Source organism: Dendrobates tinctorius, unplaced genomic scaffold, assembly GCF_039654945.1.
Source record: "Dendrobates tinctorius isolate UK_male_01 unplaced genomic scaffold, ASM3965494v1 ptg000396l, whole genome shotgun sequence".
NCBI lineage: Eukaryota > Metazoa > Chordata > Amphibia > Anura > Dendrobatidae > Dendrobates > Dendrobates tinctorius.
This window is the reverse complement of record NW_027362062.1, coordinates 2,921,380-2,938,725: the sequence shown is the minus strand read 5'-3', so window position 1 is coordinate 2,938,725 and position 17,346 is coordinate 2,921,380. Positions and strand designations below refer to the sequence as shown.

At 41.8% G+C, this 17,346-nt stretch overlaps 1 protein-coding gene across 1 annotated transcript in view; it reads right to left on the bottom strand.

Annotated features, from left to right (window-relative positions):
- FAM151A (family with sequence similarity 151 member A) overlaps positions 1–17,346 on the bottom strand; it is a 38,813-nt gene that overhangs the window by 4,755 nt on the left and 16,712 nt on the right. Inside the window, exons 3-6 of the mRNA XM_073563698.1 lie at positions 12,449–12,598; positions 9,962–10,121; positions 9,509–9,736; positions 966–1,105 (exon numbers count right to left, since the gene is read on the bottom strand). Coding sequence (XP_073419799.1) covers positions 966–1,105; positions 9,509–9,736; positions 9,962–10,121; positions 12,449–12,598 — 678 coding nt within the window. The remainder of the gene's footprint in view (positions 1–965; positions 1,106–9,508; positions 9,737–9,961; positions 10,122–12,448; positions 12,599–17,346) is intronic.

Sequence of the window (17,346 nt, the reverse complement as noted above, 5' to 3'; positions counted from 1 at the left end):
GGGCCGGCCCGAACGTATAGGCGAACTAGGCGGCTGCCTAGGGCGCCGACCCAAAGGGGGCGCCAGAGAAAAAATAGAAAAAATTATAAAAAAATCTTTTCAAAAGGCAAAAAGTTTTAGGGATGGAAAGAAAAGTGTACATATTTAAGGGCAAATATGACGCAAGAGAGGTTGGTTGGGTTGGCAACAATTTCGATAGAATCTGAAGTTGCTAAACAAATTAATCTCGGTGACTTAGTGTCATCCTTTTAAAAAAAAAAAGGCAAGGAAACAAAAATTTTAATTACCTATGGTCGTTTTTGTTTTGTGTTATTGATTACTTTGTATATATTTGTCCTATACAACTTCTCAGAAGATTAAAGAGTTAGGAAAGAGTTAATTAATCATTGTTGTTGTGGTTTATTTGGCTCCTAAATTTATATCCCAAGTTTTCATCTACTGACAAGAATAGTAGGGGCGCAACAAAATAGTTTCAAAGCCTAGGGCGCCGTAATCTCTCGGGCCGGTCCTGTCTTTTGTGTCTAATAAAATGTGAATTTTTCATGTTATCTCCTGCCTAGGGTGATCCCCTGTTTGTGGCCTATTTCTTTTCTCTTTTTGTTAATTGCACACTGTGGCATAGGTCAAGGTTGGATCCCATTGAAGAGTTCGGTGGTGCCCCCGTTCTTTGCTTCTGCTTATAGTTATGTAACTATGGCAGCAATAGAAAAGTAGAGGAATAGTGCTCTGAATCTGACAGCAATATTGACACCTGCTTCATTTTAGTTAGTGTTGAATATATCACATTATTCATTTTAAATGATATCTTAATAAAGCTAATATTTTAATAATAGATGGAAGAGGGGTAACATTTTTTGTTCCTTTTAGAGAATTCTAAATATATTTTGTATAATCGGCCACAATTCCTGTGTGGAATTCTGTTGTTATTGTCAGTGGTTCATCTTGTCACCAGGCTGATAACTTACATGCTATTTGTTTAAATTCTGATAGCAAAGGATCATAAATGTCATAGTAGATTTCCTCGGGCCGACTGTTATCTCGGATGAACAAAAGGTCGTCCAGTTTTAATGGGTCTGAACTCCCCTGCCATAAAGTCAGGCTGTACCTGTAGAGATAATAGAACACACAGTTATGATACTGATATTACCACTGATGTCTTGTGTAACCCACATACTGTACAGTGCAAAGACTTCACATCAGAAAATTTTTTACACAAGCATGCAAAATAAAAAATAAAAAAAAAAAACATGCAAAATAAATTGCTAAATACATTATTTTGTGGGAAAAAAAATTCTGTTCCTAAAGCTAAAATGAAACTATGAGCCACGTTAACCTTATATGATTTTATGATATGGTTTCAGTTTCAATTAATCAATGATTTTCAAGATCTCCGCTTGCAGTCATTTATCCCCTTGGTGCAAATGAACGCAGGTTTGGAACAGTCTCGGAAGCTACATGCTACAGTTGCTCTGATCGCTGCTGTTTAACTATTTGACAGCAGCATCTAAGCACTGACAGCGGCATTTTAAATGATGCGATCACTGATTTGATGGGTTACCGGCGACATAGTGAGCGTCACAGTAGACCATCATTTACGCAGTGTACTGCAGCACATTAGTATTGTAGTACTGGGAACAAGCGATCAAGCGATCACAGTTTCAAGTCATCTAAAGGAACAAAAGAAAAACTAAAAAAAAATAAAGATTAAAAAAAAATTAAAATCACCATGCTTTTCCCAGTTCAAAGATATATACTAGCTGAAGAGCCCGGCGTTGCCTGGGCATAGTAACCAACTGTGGTTAGTTATAACAAATTATAACGATTATATTGCACATAAAACCATTTCACATCATATATTCAACACTACAGATTTGCAACACAAATTAACTAAACGATTACCCAAGTATTGATAGGATTTTATTTTCAACTCATTCAAGAGCCTTTTGATAAACAACATGTGTATCTAAGGGTACCGTCAAATTTAGCGATGCACCAGCGATCCCGACAACGATACGACCCGGTCAGGATCGCTGGTGCATCGCTAAATGGTCACTAGTGAGCTGCCACACAGGCAGATCTCACCAGCGATGCAGCAGCGGTCGGCGGTCGTTACTTACCTGTCAGACGTGGCGATGAAGACGTCCTCCCGCCCGAGTTGCTCGTCGGCGCCAGCAGGAAGCGGCCGACGAGAAACGGCCCAGGACGTTCTCGCTCGATCAGCGATAACCAGCGGGGGAGCCGGTCGGAGGTAAGTATCACACATAGCAATATCACTAGCAATATCGCTGCTGCGTCACAAAATCGGTGACGCTTAAGTGATATCGCTAGCGATCTCGCTTAGTGTGACGGGGCCTTTACCCTATCCTGTGTGATAATGTCTGCTGAGCTGTGTATCTAATCCTATCCTTGTGTGATACTGCCTGCTGAGCCATGTATCTAATCCTATCCTGTGTGATACTGACTGCTGAGCAGTGTATCTAATCCTATCCTGTGTGATACCGTCTGCTGAGCCATGTATCTAATCCTATCCTGTGTGATACTGCCTGCTGAGCCGTGTATCTAATCCTATCCTGTGTGATACTGTCTGCTGAGCCATGTATCTAATACTATTCTGTGTGATGCTGTGTGCTGAGCTGTGTATCTAATCCTATCCTGTGTGATACTGACTGCTGAGCCGTGTATCTAATCCTATCCTGTGTGATACTGACTGCTGAGCCGTGTATCTAATCCTATCCTGTGTGATACTGACTGCTGAGCTGTGTATCTAATCCTATTCTGTGTGATACTGACTGCTGAGCTGTGTATCTAATCCTATCCTGTGTGATACTGACTGCTGAGCCGTGTATCTAATCCTATCCTGTGTGATACTGTCTGCTGAGCTGTGTATCTAATCCTATCCTGTGTGATACTGACTGCTGAGCCGTGTATCTAATCCTATCCTGTGTGATACTGTCTGCTGAGCCGTGCATCTAATCCTATTCTGTGTGATACTGACTGGTGAGCCGTGTATCTAATACTATTCTGTGTGATACTGTGTGCTGAGCCGTGTATCTGTTCCTATCCTGTGTGATACTGACTGCTGAGCTGTGTATCTAATCCTCTCCTGTGTGATACTGACTGCTGAGCTGTGTATCTAATCCTATCCTGTGTGATACTGACTGCTGAGCCATGTGTCTAATCCTCTCCTGTGTGATACTGACTGCTGAGCTGTGTATCTAATCCTATTCTGTGTGATACTGACTGCTGAGCTGTGTATCTAATCCTATCCTGTGTGATACTGACTGCTGTGCCGTGTATCTAATCCTATCCTGTGTGATACTGACTGCTGAGCCGTGTACCTAATCCTATTCTGTGTGATACTGTGTGCTGAGCTGTGCATCTAATCCTATCCTGTGTGATACTGTCTGCTGAGCCATGTATCTAATACTATTCTGTGTGATGCTGTGTGCTGAGCTGTGTATCTAATCCTATCCTGTGTGATACTGACTGCTGAGCCGTGTATCTAATCCTATCCTGTGTGATACTGACTGCTGAGCCGTGTATCTCATCCTATCCTGTGTGATACTGACTGCTGAGCCATGTGTCTAATCCTCTCCTGTGTGATACTGACTGCTGAGCTGTGTATCTAATCCTATTCTGTGTGATACTGACTGCGGAGCTGTGTACCTAATCCTATTCTGTGTGATACTGACTGCTGAGCCGTGTATCTAATCCTATCCTGTGTGATACTGTCTGCTGAGCCGTGTATCTAATCCTCTCCTTTGTGATACTGACTGCTGAGCTGTGTATCTAATCCTATCCTGTGTGATACTGACTGCTGAACCGTGTATCTAATCCTATCCTGTGTGATGCTGTGTGCTGAGCTGTGTATCTAATCCTATCCTGTGTGATACTGACTGCTGAGCCGTGTATCTAATCCTATCCTGTGTGATACTGACTGCTGAGCTGTGTATCTAATCCTATCCTGTGTGATACTGACTGCCGAGCCATGTGTCTAATCCTCTCCTGTGTGATACTGACTGCTGAGCTGTGTATCTAATCCTATTCTGTGTGATACTGACTGCTGAGCTGTGTATCTAATCCTATCCTGTGTGATACTGACTGCTGAGCCGTGTATCTAATCCTATCCTGTGTGATACTGTCTGCTGAGCTGTGTATCTAATCGTATCCTGTGTGATACTGACTGCTGAGCCGTGTATCTAATCCTATTCTGTGTGATACTGACTGCTGAGCCGTGTATCTAATCCTATCCTGTGTGATACTGACTGCCGAGCCATGTGTCTAATCCTCTCCTGTGTGATACTGACTGCTGAGCTGTGTATCTAATCCTATCCTGTGTGATACTGACTGCTGAGCCGTGTATCTAATCCTATCCTGTGTGATACTGTCTGCTGAGCTGTGTATCTAATCCTATCCTGTGTGATACTGACTGCTGAGCCGTGTATCTAATCCTATTCTGTGTGATACTGACTGGTGAGCCGTGTATCTAATACTATTCTGTGTGATACTGTGTGCTGAGCTATGCATCTAATCCTATCCTGTGTGATACTGTCTTCTGAGCCGTGTATCTGTTCCTATCCTGTGTGATACTGACTGCTGAGCTGTGTATCTAATCCTCTCCTGTGTGATACTGACTGCTGAGCTGTGTATCTAATCCTATCCTGTGTGATACTGACTGCTGAGCCATGTGTCTAATCCTCTCCTGTGTGATACTGACTGCTGAGCTGTGTATCTAATCCTATTCTGTGTGATACTGACTGCTGAGCTGTGTATCTAATCCTATCCTGTGTGATACTGACTGCTGTGCCGTGTATCTAATCCTATCCTGTGTGATACTGTCTGCTGAGCCGTGTATCTAATCCTATCCTGTGTGATAATGACTGCTGAGCCGTGTACCTAATCCTATTCTGTGTGATACTGTGTGCTGAGCTGTGCATCTAATCCTATCCTGTGTGACACTGTCTGCTGAGCCATGTATCTAATACTATTCTGTGTTATGCTGTGTGCTGAGCTGTGTATCTAATCCTATCCTGTGTGATACTGACTGCTGAGCCGTGTATCTAATCCTATCCTGTGTGATACTGACTGCTGAGCCGTGTATCTCATCCTATCCTGTGTGATACTGACTGCTGAGCCATGTGTCTAATCCTCTCCTGTGTGATACTGACTGCTGAGCTGTGTATCTAATCCTATTCTGTGTGATACTGACTGCTGAGCTGTGTATCTAATCCTATCCTGTGTGATACTGACTGCTGAGCCGTGTATCTAATCCTATCCTGTGTGATACTGTCTGCTGAGCTGTGTATCTAATCCTATCCTGTGTGATACTGACTGCTGAGCCGTGTATCTAATCCTATTCTGTGTGATACTGACTGCTGAGCCGTGTATCTAATCCTATCCTGTGTGATACTGACTGCCGAGCCATGTGTCTAATCCTCTCCTGTGTGATACTGACTGCTGAGCTGTGTATCTAATCCTATTCTGTGTGATACTGACTGCTGAGCCGTGTATCTAATCCTATCCTGTGTGATACTGACTGCCGAGCCATGTGTCTAATCCTCTCCTGTGTGATACTGACTGCTGAGCTGTGTATCTAATCCTATTCTGTGTGATACTGACTGCTGAGCCGTGTATCTAATCCTATCCTGTGTGATACTGTCTGCTGAGCTGTGTATCTAATCCTATCCTGTGTGATACTGACTGCTGAGCCGTGTATCTAATCCTATCCTGTGTGATACTGTCTGCTGAGCTGTGTATCTAATCCTATCCTGTGTGATACTGACTGCTGAGCCGTGTATCTAATCCTATTCTGTGTGATACTGACTGCTGAGCCGTGTATCTAATCCTATCCTGTGTGATACTGACTGCCGAGCCATGTGTCTAATCCTATCCTGTGTGATACTGACTGCTGAGCCGTGTATCTAATCCTATTCTGTGTGATACTGACTGCTGAGCCGTGTATCTAATCCTATCCTGTGTGATACTGACTGCCGAGCCATGTGTCTAATCCTCTCCTGTGTGATACTGACTGCTGAGCTGTGTATCTAATCCTATTCTGTGTGATACTGACTGCTGAGCCGTGTATCTAATCCTATCCTGTGTGATACTGTCTGCTGAGCTGTGTATCTAATCCTATCCTGTGTGATACTGACTGCTGAGCCGTGTATCTAATCCTATTCTGTGTGATACTGACTGCTGAGCCGTGTATTTAATCCTATCCTGTGTGATACTGACTGCCGAGCCATGTGTCTAATCCTCTCCTGTGTGATACTGACTGCTGAGCTGTGTATCTAATCCTATTCTGTGTGATACTGACTGCTGAGCTGTGTATCTAATCCTATCCTGTGTGATACTGACTGCTGAGCCGTGTATCTAATCCTATCCTGTGTGATACTGTCTGCTGAGCTGTGTATCTAATCCTATCCTGTGTGATACTGACTGCTGAGCCGTGTATCTAATCCTATTCTGTGTGATACTGACTGGTGAGCCGTGTATCTAATACTATTCTGTGTGATACTGTGTGCTGAGCTATGCATCTAATCCTATCCTGTGTGATACTGTCTTCTGAGCCGTGTATCTGTTCCTATCCTGTGTGATATTGACTGCTGAGCTGTGTATCTAATCCTCTCCTGTGTGATACTGACTGCTGAGCTGTGTATCTAATCCTATCCTGTGTGATACTGACTGCTGAGCCATGTGTCTAATCCTCTCCTGTGTGATACTGACTGCTGAGCTGTGTATCTAATCCTATTCTGTGTGATACTGACTGCTGAGCTGTGTATCTAATCCTATCCTGTGTGATACTGACTGCTGTGCCGTGTATCTAATCCTATCCTGTGTGATACTGTCTGCTGAGCCGTGTATCTAAACCTATCCTGTGTGATAATGACTGCTGAGCCGTGTACCTAATCCTATTCTGTGTGATACTGTGTGCTGAGCTGTGCATCTAATCCTATCCTGTGTGACACTGTCTGCTGAGCCATGTATCTAATATTATTCTGTGTTATGCTGTGTGCTGAGCTGTGTATCTAATCCTATCCTGTGTGATACTGACTGCTGAGCCGTGTATCTAATCCTATCCTGTGTGATACTGACTGCTGAGCCGTGTATCTCATCCTATCCTGTGTGATACTGACTGCTGAGCCATGTGTCTAATCCTCTCCTGTGTGATACTGACTGCTGAGCTGTGTATCTAATCCTATTCTGTGTGATACTGACTGCGGAGCTGTGTACCTAATCCTATTCTGTGTGATACTGACTGCTGAGCCGTGTATCTAATCCTATCCTGTGTGATACTGTCTGCTGAGCCGTGTATCTAATCCTCTCCTTTGTGATACTGACTGCTGAGCTGTGTATCTAATCCTATCCTGTGTGATACTGACTGCTGAACCGTGTATCTAATCCTATCCTGTGTGATACTGTCTGCTGAGCCGTGTATCTAATCCTATCCTGTGTGATACTGACTGCTGAGCCGTGTACCTAATCCTATTCTGTGTGATACTGACTGCTGAGCGGTGTATCTAATACTATTCTGTGTGATACTGTGTGCTGAGCTGTGCATCTAATCCTATCCTGTGTGATACTGTCTGCTGAGCCATGTATCTAATACTATTCTGTGTGATGCTATGTGCTGAGCTGCGTATCTAATCCTATCCTGCAGTCTGTGTCAGAGGGTGGTCTGTGTTGGCACGGTAATAAATTGTGTTATTTCCAGCTTTACAGAAGGACGATAACACCATAGAAATGATAAGAATAATAGGCCTCAGTTACCACAACTGTCTACAAAGAAAACTATTGCTGATAGCGACCAATCACAGCTCATTTTTCATCTTTTAAACAGCTCTGGGACAGCGTTGCGAGTTTTGAGTGGCGACTTTTGTGTTTGGACTTTTATGTGGCGAGGTTGGTGTATGTGTGGTGAAATGTGTGCTGAGGGTGGTATATGTGTTGGAGCACGTGGTAGTGTGTGGCGCATTTTGTGTGTGTGTTCATATCCCCGTGTGTGGTGAGTATCCCATGTCAGGGCCCCACCTTAGCAACTGTACGGTATATACTGTTTGGCGCCATCGCTCTCATTCTTTAAGTCCCCCTTGTTCACATCTGGCAGCTGTCAATTTGCCTCCAACACTTTTCCTTTCACTTTTTCCTCATTATGTAGATAGGGGCAAAATTGTTTGGTGAATTGGAATGCGCGGGGTTAAAATTTCACCTCACAACATAGCCTATGACGCTCTCGGGGTCCAGACGTGTGACTGTGCCAAATTTTGTGGCTGTAGCTGCGACGGTGCGGATGCCAATCCCGGACATACATACATACATACATACACACACACACACATTGAGCTTTATATATTAGATACATATAGTATTGTCGCATCTGTAAAAGTACAAACTACCAAACTAGAAAATTACTGTAATGAATTAATCCATATGGAAAATACTGAAAAGAGAAAAATAATGACGACAATAGAATTTAAGTTTTTCTGATGCCGCATGTGTCTAAAGAATAATACAATTAAAAACCATCGAAAAGTGTTATGTACCCCAGAATGGTATCAATGAAAGCGCCATTGAAAAGCGCCATCACACAGCTTCATGAATGGCAAAAAAAAAAGTTTCACGTTTCGGGTAAAGGATGACAAACAAATTTTTGTTTGGAATTTTTTAACCACTAAAATGATTAGACAGGAATATGTACAAAGTTTGGTTCCCTCATATTCAGTCTGACCTATAGAATCATATTTCCATATCATTTTTTGCCATACAATGAATGCCATAAAAGCGAAACCCCCCAAAATGGTTGAATTAATTTTTTTTTACTATTTCAACCCACTTGGACCTTATTTTCCAATTTTCAGTGCATTATATGGTAAAATGTGTGGTGTTGTGACGCTGATGAACAAGCCGCGAGAAAGAGTAGTCAGGAAGTCCGAGTTCAGATACCATGAGGGCTCGTAGTTCAGAGGGGCAAGACAAAGGCATGGTCAGGTAACAGTCTGGGCTCAAATGCCAGGAGGCTACGTCAAGATAAGGGGATAACAGAAATGGATATTCAGAGGCCAAGCCCAAGGTCAGCTACCTGAGGAAATCAGACGCAGTAGGAAGCACACACATCACTGAGCAAAGCTCTGTGTCTGATTTCCTGATCATGTTGCCAGACCTTGGATTTGTTTTGACTTGTCTGTGTTATCCCTTTTGCTCTTGATGCTCTCCGACCTCAGGCACCTGACCGCGGACTTGGTCTCTGACAATCCATTGAAGGGCCGAATGTTGTACACCGGGGTCTGAATGTTATACACTGGGGGAAATGGGACCAGATGATAAACCTGAATTCAATGATTAAGATATGTGTCCCTATACTTTTTTCTGTATAGTGTCTGTATACTCATATGCTATGGTTTATGTATGGCTTTAGGTGTGTAATACCTGGGCGTTCTTTTATAGTTTACATATTGATCTCTAGTATACTTTATATAAACACATCTGTGACCTCAGAATATCAGCTTACTGGTCAGATTGCTTCAGGAGCCAGTAGAAATTCTGCCAAGCCGAGCGAGTGAGAACAGCGCGAGCCGGAAAAGTGATCCTTTGGGGCAGATCTTTTACTAGATTGTACATCTTCTCAATCATTTCTTTTGAGTAAGTTTTATTAGAGATGATGGGTGGCAAGTATAAAGTGATCCAGCCAGGAGAGATGGTGATGTCAGGGTACCTCTCTTGGATGAGTTTTAGAAACCTGTAATTATAAATTATAAGTGTTGCATAGGATTAGAAAAGTTTGCTTTCTTCAAGAAACAGCGCCACTCTTGCCCATAGGCTGTGGCTGGTATTGCAGCTCAGGTCAAACTAAAAAAAGCCAAGCTGCAATACAACACAACGTCCATGGGCTAATGTGGCGCTGTGCAAGTATCAATCAGACTTGTATTCAAATTCTAATAAATATACATCACCAGATACTGACTTTGTCGCATTTACTCCTATTTCGTGATAGACATTGGGACCGGGCACGATATCGGCATTTAGCCATACGGGACGGTTTATAGGAGTTTTGGAGGACTTAGCAAGTAATATGTCTAGTGATGGGCCAACAGCTTTGATATTCTTGAAGTCCAACTTGATACCTAGATGGGATAAACCGAAAACATGGATATGAATTACTCGTCGGTAAATATATTAAAAAAGTCTTCCTATGGACTCTGAGGACACTTTCATTGCGTTTACCTAACGGCTGCTTTTTATTACATTAGATTATATATCAGGCACACAAAACATGGCTACTTTCTTCCTGAACCGGCAGCACTTTTGTTCATGATATTATTGTTCTGCCCCTATGTATAGAAAGAGCTGCAATACCAAGAAAAGCCCGAATCATTTTTTTTGTGTTGTAAAAAAAGTCACAATTTGGTACAAAATTTGGTGCAATATTGGAAATGAATTCGAAAAAAAAATTTGCTACTTTTTTACCTTTTGCAAGAATCTAGATACTTATCTAAAAAGTAAATTGGTCTTTGCATAAAAGGGTGGGGACAACTGCTGTCCAAAAAGTTTACCATGACACATGCTATAAAGTGGATAGCTGGTATATACTTCACCCTCCGGTGCACGATAGCCAAAGGACGCAACAAATTTATTAATAGATTTGGCACACCGTCCACCAGCGGGCTTCTGATACAAGACTGATGGATGAAACATCAGTCTTGGTTAGTTCTTCCAAAGAGCAAACTTTTAGGCTGTCTGTTTTAGAGTTATATGGGACTTCTATTAAACGAAGCAACATCAATGCCTCAACAAATTTATTAGGCGCTGTGTAATGAACCATGTTACTTCGTAGTGGTGCCTTTAACCTGTGGTTTTTCACAGATTAGAGCTAGTTATTAGGTGTTCCAGCGGTGGCATAACTAGGGTCCGATGCAAAATTTAGACCTGTAACACCTCAAAAACATACACACCTGCCCCATCCGCCCACTGATGTTGGTTAGATGTATCGACCCTCGTAGCATTCTAAATCTTATAAGGAGATACAAGTTGCCCCTCTTCTCCCATTATGTACTAATGTCCCCCATCCTTCCTGGTATATATATGTCCCCTCATCCTGGGCCCATCCTAGCATATGTGTCCACCATCCTGGTATATATGTCCCTCACCATAGCCCCATCCTGGTATATATGTCCCTCACACCAGCCCCATCCTGGTTTATATGTACCCCATCCTATTATATAAATGTTCCTAATCTTGGCGTATATGTCCCTTTATACAGGGCCCCATCCTGGTATATATGTACCCCATTCTATTATATATGTTCCTCATCTTGGCGTATATGTCCCTTTATACAGGGCCCCATCCTGGTATATATCCCTTATCCTAGGCACCATCCTGATACATATACATCCCCCATCCTTGTATATATGTCCCTTATCCTGGCCCCACCATGGCATATATATCCCCCTTCCTAGCATATATGTTCCCCCTGCTGGGCCCCATCCTAGTAAATATGTCTCTTATCCCAGACCGCATCCTGGTATATATGTCCACCATTCTGTCGTTGTTTTTTAATGCATAGAAAAAAATAAATTATTCTACTCACCTTCCCTCCGTTCCGCCGCCGTACAGCGTCCTCTTCTGAAGCCAACAGCTGACTGACGGACACGCATAACGTCACTGCCATGCACCCCGGTCACGTGCATGCTGATGTCCGCTGCTGGCCTTTGATTGGCCGGCAGCGTGTATTGCAGCGCACTGGACCCATTTACGTAATGGATCAAAACTATCCATACAAGTCTATAGGCATGTGAAAATAATGGGGGGGGGGGCACACGGAATGCCATCCACGTGCTGAACTTTTTTAACATTGCATTGTAAGAGTAGTGGTTTTTAAAAATAATTAATTTATTTACGTAAAAAAAAATGATGGTAAAAACTAACATAATAAAAAAAAACCCACTGCTGGTAATCTGTCCATTTTTTTTCATACACAAGAAAAAAAAAATACATAAGGAACAGTTTATTCGGTATGCTATTGGAGTCCAAAATATTTTGTGTAGTGGACTGTGGGTTTAAGAGGACCTATCAGCAGGTTTTGCTCTTATTTTATTCCCATTCTGTTTGTTTTTTTTTATAATCCACCATACGGTTCCAGAGATATGATCCTTTTTACTTTGTGCTATTTTTTATGGTCTTTATATTGGACACTTGTCTCTCATGATCCTCTGGGGCGGGTCTTTAGGCTGCAATGCATTATTATCTAATTAGCCATGTAAAAAGCCCCATATCTCTGGATCCGTATGGCGAATTAAAAGGAAAAAAAAAACCAAAAAACGGAATACTCAGGAAAGCAGTGGAAATGAATTAAGAGCAAAAACTGATCAATTTTGATCTGGTGATGGTCCTCTTGTTCTCTACAAGCTTTTTTTTTTTATATGTTCTTTGTCCAGACAGAATTATTTATTACCTTGCGAAGACTGAAGGACGGTATCCAACCATTCTTGTAGAGTGTTGTCACTATATACAGCGGGTGGATGAGCCATAATCGGAATATCTGTCTCATTTGGGGTTCCTTGTCCTTCCACATTGACATCTGCTTCTAAGACCATGATGCCACCTGAGGAAGTATATATACAGTCACCATGTGTGGGTTCAGGGATGGTTTTAGGGGGTCCTGGCAACTACGGTATGTCATTTTCTAGTACTGAAATGGACTTACAGTGGGGGAAATAAGTATTTGATCCCATGCTGATTTAGTAAGTTTTCCCACTGACAAAGACATGAACAGTCTATAATTTTAAGGGCAGGTTAATTTTACATTGAAAGATAGAATAACAAAAATAAAATCCAGAAAATCACATAGTATAAATTATATAAATTTATTTGCATTTTGCAGTGAGAAATAAGTATTTGACTCCTCTGGCAAACAAGACTTAATACTTGGTGGCAAAACCCTTGTTAGCAAGCACAACAGGCAGACTTTTTTGTAGTTGATGATAAGGTTTGCGCACATGTCAGGAGGAATTTTGGTCCACTCCTCTTTGCAGATCAGCTCTAAATCATTAAGATTTTGAGGCTGTCACTTGGTAACTCGGAGCTTCAACTCCCTCCATAAGGTTTCTATGGGACTAAAGTCTGGAGACTGGCTAGGCCACTCCATGACCTTAATGTGCTTCTTTTTGAGCCACTCCTTTGTTGTCTTGGCTGTATGTTTTGGGTCATTGTCTTGCTAGACAAACAAAATTTTGGGGAAAAAAAGTGCGTCTTATAATAAAAAAATATGGTATATATATATATATATATTATATAAAGCTCAAGTGTGTGTATGTATGTGTGTGTGTATGTATGTGTGTATGTCCGGGATAGGCATCCGCACCGTCGCAGCTACAGCCACAAAATTTGGCACAGTCACACGTCTGGACCCCGAGAGTGTCCTAGGCTATGTTGTGAGGCAAAATTTTGACCTTGTGCGTTCCAATTCACCAAACAATTTTGCCCCTATCTACATAATGGGGAAAAAGTGTGTGTGTGTATCAAGCCCCGCCCCTCTTTATGATGTCATAATGGTTGCCATGGCGACGCTGATGTCGTCATAGGTTGCAAGCCCCGCCGCTCATTATGATGTCATAATGGTTAACTATGGGATGGAGGATGTGTGATGGGTATAAGGGCACTGGACTATGGGATGGCGGATATGTATGATGAGTATATGGGCACGGGACTATGGGATGGAGGATATGTATGATGGGTATATGGGCATGGGACTATGAGATGAAGGATGTATGATGGGTATATGGGCACTCGACTATGGGATGGCAAATATGTATGATGGGTACATGGACATGGGACCATGGGATGGAGGATGTGTGATGGGCATATGGGCACGGGACTATGGGATGGAGGATGTGTGATGGGTATATGGGCACGGGACTATGAGATGGAGGATATGTATGATGGGTATATGGGCACTCGACTATGGGATGGCAAATATGTATGATGGGTACATGGACATGGGACCATGGGATGGAGGATGTGTGATGGGCATATGGGCACGGGACTATGGGATGGAGGATGTGTGATGGGTATATGGGCATGGGACTATGGGATGGAGGATATGTATGATGGGTATATGGGCACTCGACTATGGGATCGTGGATATGTATGATGGGTATATGGGCATGGGACTATGGGATGGAGGATATGTATGATGGGTATATGGGCACTCGACTATGGGATCGTGGATATGTATGATGGGTATATGGGCATGGGACTATGGGATGGAGGATAACTCTAATTTGCTATAACTAACCACAGTTAGTTACTATGCCCGGGCAGCGCCGGGCTCTTCAGCTAGTATATATATATATATATATATATATATATATATATAAAACTTTTAAATCTATTTTATTAGAGAAATCTGCTTCTAAAATCCATCTTGCTCAAAAACGATTTAATGCCAGCTCACTGAAGTGTCAGATTACAGCTGCTTATTGAAGTATATAGAGTGAGATAGAGGAAAGTTCAGAGTGGAAGAGAGTTGTTTACACACACACAGACCCATTCAGATGCTTTCTAGTGAGTGTTATATTATAACCATGGCTGGATTCACAGGTACACTGCTCAGTACTGTTGTGTAATGTCCTCCATTTTGCTGATGACCCTGGACATGTGCTATAGAGAGACAGGAGAGCAGGAATCCCACATGTCTGTGTGTGTGTGTAGTATATGGGATATATCATAATAGCTAGTTTTCACCCACTCGCTCAGAGACAACTGAATATTAGAGATGAAGTCAGCAAAGGTGAATATTTCTAGGGGGGAATGTAATTTTGTTTTAAAGTACAGAGCTAAAGTATTAATACTGCAGGCTTTAGCGCTGTAATCTCCCAGCATTAATGTTTTAGTGATTTGTGTGATCCTGCCCCAACATTGCACATTAATCTCAAGTCACATAACATTATAAGAGATCAGGTAAATGGTTAGGATATGTCTGTATGTCTGATAACAAACTTTTTGACTGTTTCCGGTGTTTCCGGTGTCGGCCATTAGAACTGTGAGCACAGTTTTGTAGTATAATCCACCCTTTAACTCAGGATGAGCACAAGGTAATTAGAGCTATATATTTACAAAGTTATTCAATTTTTTATGCAAAATACATGAAGAAATAATCATGAAAATTGTGCGATTGCTAAAGTATAGAGAATCATTTGTCGGCACAGTTTATAAACTAGCTGTGAAGGAAAGAATGTCTTCTGGACAAAACTGCCTAGACTGCAATAGAGATTTCCTGCCCAAAAATTCCCTTGTCATTAAAATAAACAGCTCATTGCACATGTAATACATGACACTGGGATTACAAGAGTGTCTCAAACACTTGTATACAACTGCAGCGGAGTTCAGCAAGGCAAGGATTTAAATCAAATATAACTTTTAATTCGTATCATAAAATATATAAAGCCAATAATAATGCATAAACAACCAAGACAATATATAAAGTGCTAGTGCTCGAGACAATACATAAAGTGCTAGTGCTCGAGACAATACATAAAGTGCTAGTGCTCGAGATAGTCAGTGCTCATGATAAAAATTGATTTAATCTCACCAATCTAGTTTTTCCCTTTTTCTTTCTGTCCCAGGAACACAAGACAGGTGCAGGAGAGGAACAATGATAGCAGGGGGGGGGAGGTTGAAGTTACTCTTTCCTCTAAAACTCCTTGTTGTGCCCCTCCATTGCTCCTACCCTTACAAGGGCAGTACCCAAGAATAGCCTGCTCCCAAATTACCCATAGAGATTGTATGGCCTCCAAACGCGTTTCCCCCTCCGTTCAGTTGGGTTCATCAGGGGGGATAAAATAATATATGGGAATATAGATTGGACTCTTGCAGTGGCACGTAGTACTAAAAATGAATACCAACATAAAAGACTGAGCAAACAAGAGGAAAATATTAGAGAGACACACTCCAAAACTAAACTACCAACCAACATATGAAAACGAGTGCACACAAAGCCTCAAAGTGCGTTGGGGCAGGAGGACCAGGACGCATGTACCATACCCCCCTTTTCACTGACATACCATCTTTTGTGTAAGTACTTACCTTATGCATTTTTTCACTAAACTATTTAGTATCAGCCATGACACTTGTTAGTTGACTAGGATTACTACGTAGATGGGCTCTTTGTCCTATTTGGAATCTGCCGTGTTACTTTACAACTCTTATTTTGTCCATGTTACTGGTGACACTTTTAGGAACATTCTGTTTTGCTATATGAATGTCTTTAGTTTTTCAATCTTTTTATAGGTATATTTAATAAATTGTTAGTTTTTATGAGACCTTTGTGTGCACTTGTTTTTATATGTTGGTTGGTAGAACCAAAAATGAGTCTGACTAGTTGTGTCAGTGCCCCGATTTGGTCAGTTTCAGCATCATGTCAGTTGTAATGTTTATATGTTCAGTGGATCCACCTCCCATTACAGCAGCGTCTGATGCCATTTCCGGTCTCTGGAACGCAGAGTAACTTAAACCCCCCCCCCTTCTTTATCAATGTTCTTCTCCCTCTCTTGTCTTTTGTACCTGGGACAGAAAGAAAAAGACAAAAACCTACATTGGTGAGATCAAACCAATTTTTATCATGGGCACTGATTATCTTGAGCACTAGCACTTTATGTATTGTCTCGAGCACTAGCACTTTATGTTTTGTCTTGGTTGTTTATGTATTATTATTGGCCTTATACATTTTATGATTCAAATTAAAAGTTATATTTGATTTAAATCCTTGCTTTGCTGAGCTCCGCTGTACTTGTTGGAAGGATTATAGAGGCCAGTTACACCCACTGTACTCTTGCTGGGTCTTTCTTTTATACCACTACAGTACCTGAAGGGTTAAAATTAATAGAAAGGCAAAACCAGGTAGCCGGATAGTGATCCATAGCAGAATCACTATATAGCATATCACATCCCAATTCTGAGCTTTCCTTATTCACCTTTTCTCATTGATATTTAGTTACAGTGAATAAAAGATACAGAGGAAAAGATTAAACTGCACAATGTTCATGTCACGCTTTGTCCTTCCATGTGAGTCTTTAGTGCGGAGACTGCATAGAACATAATGGGTGCAAACATCAAGCTCGTTGACTGTTTCCTGTGTCCCCCCCATCTTCCATGCACCATTTAAAATGCAAGTTTGTGGCAGAATGTCCTTTGGGGTCCCTGATGTCCTTGCTCCCTCTGTATTTCCATAGCTACTCTCACATTTAAAGGGAATATGCCAGCAGACTTTTGCTATGTAATACGAGAGCAGCATCATGTAGGAGCAAAGGCCCTGATTCCAGTGATATGTCATTTACTAGGCTATGTGTTGCT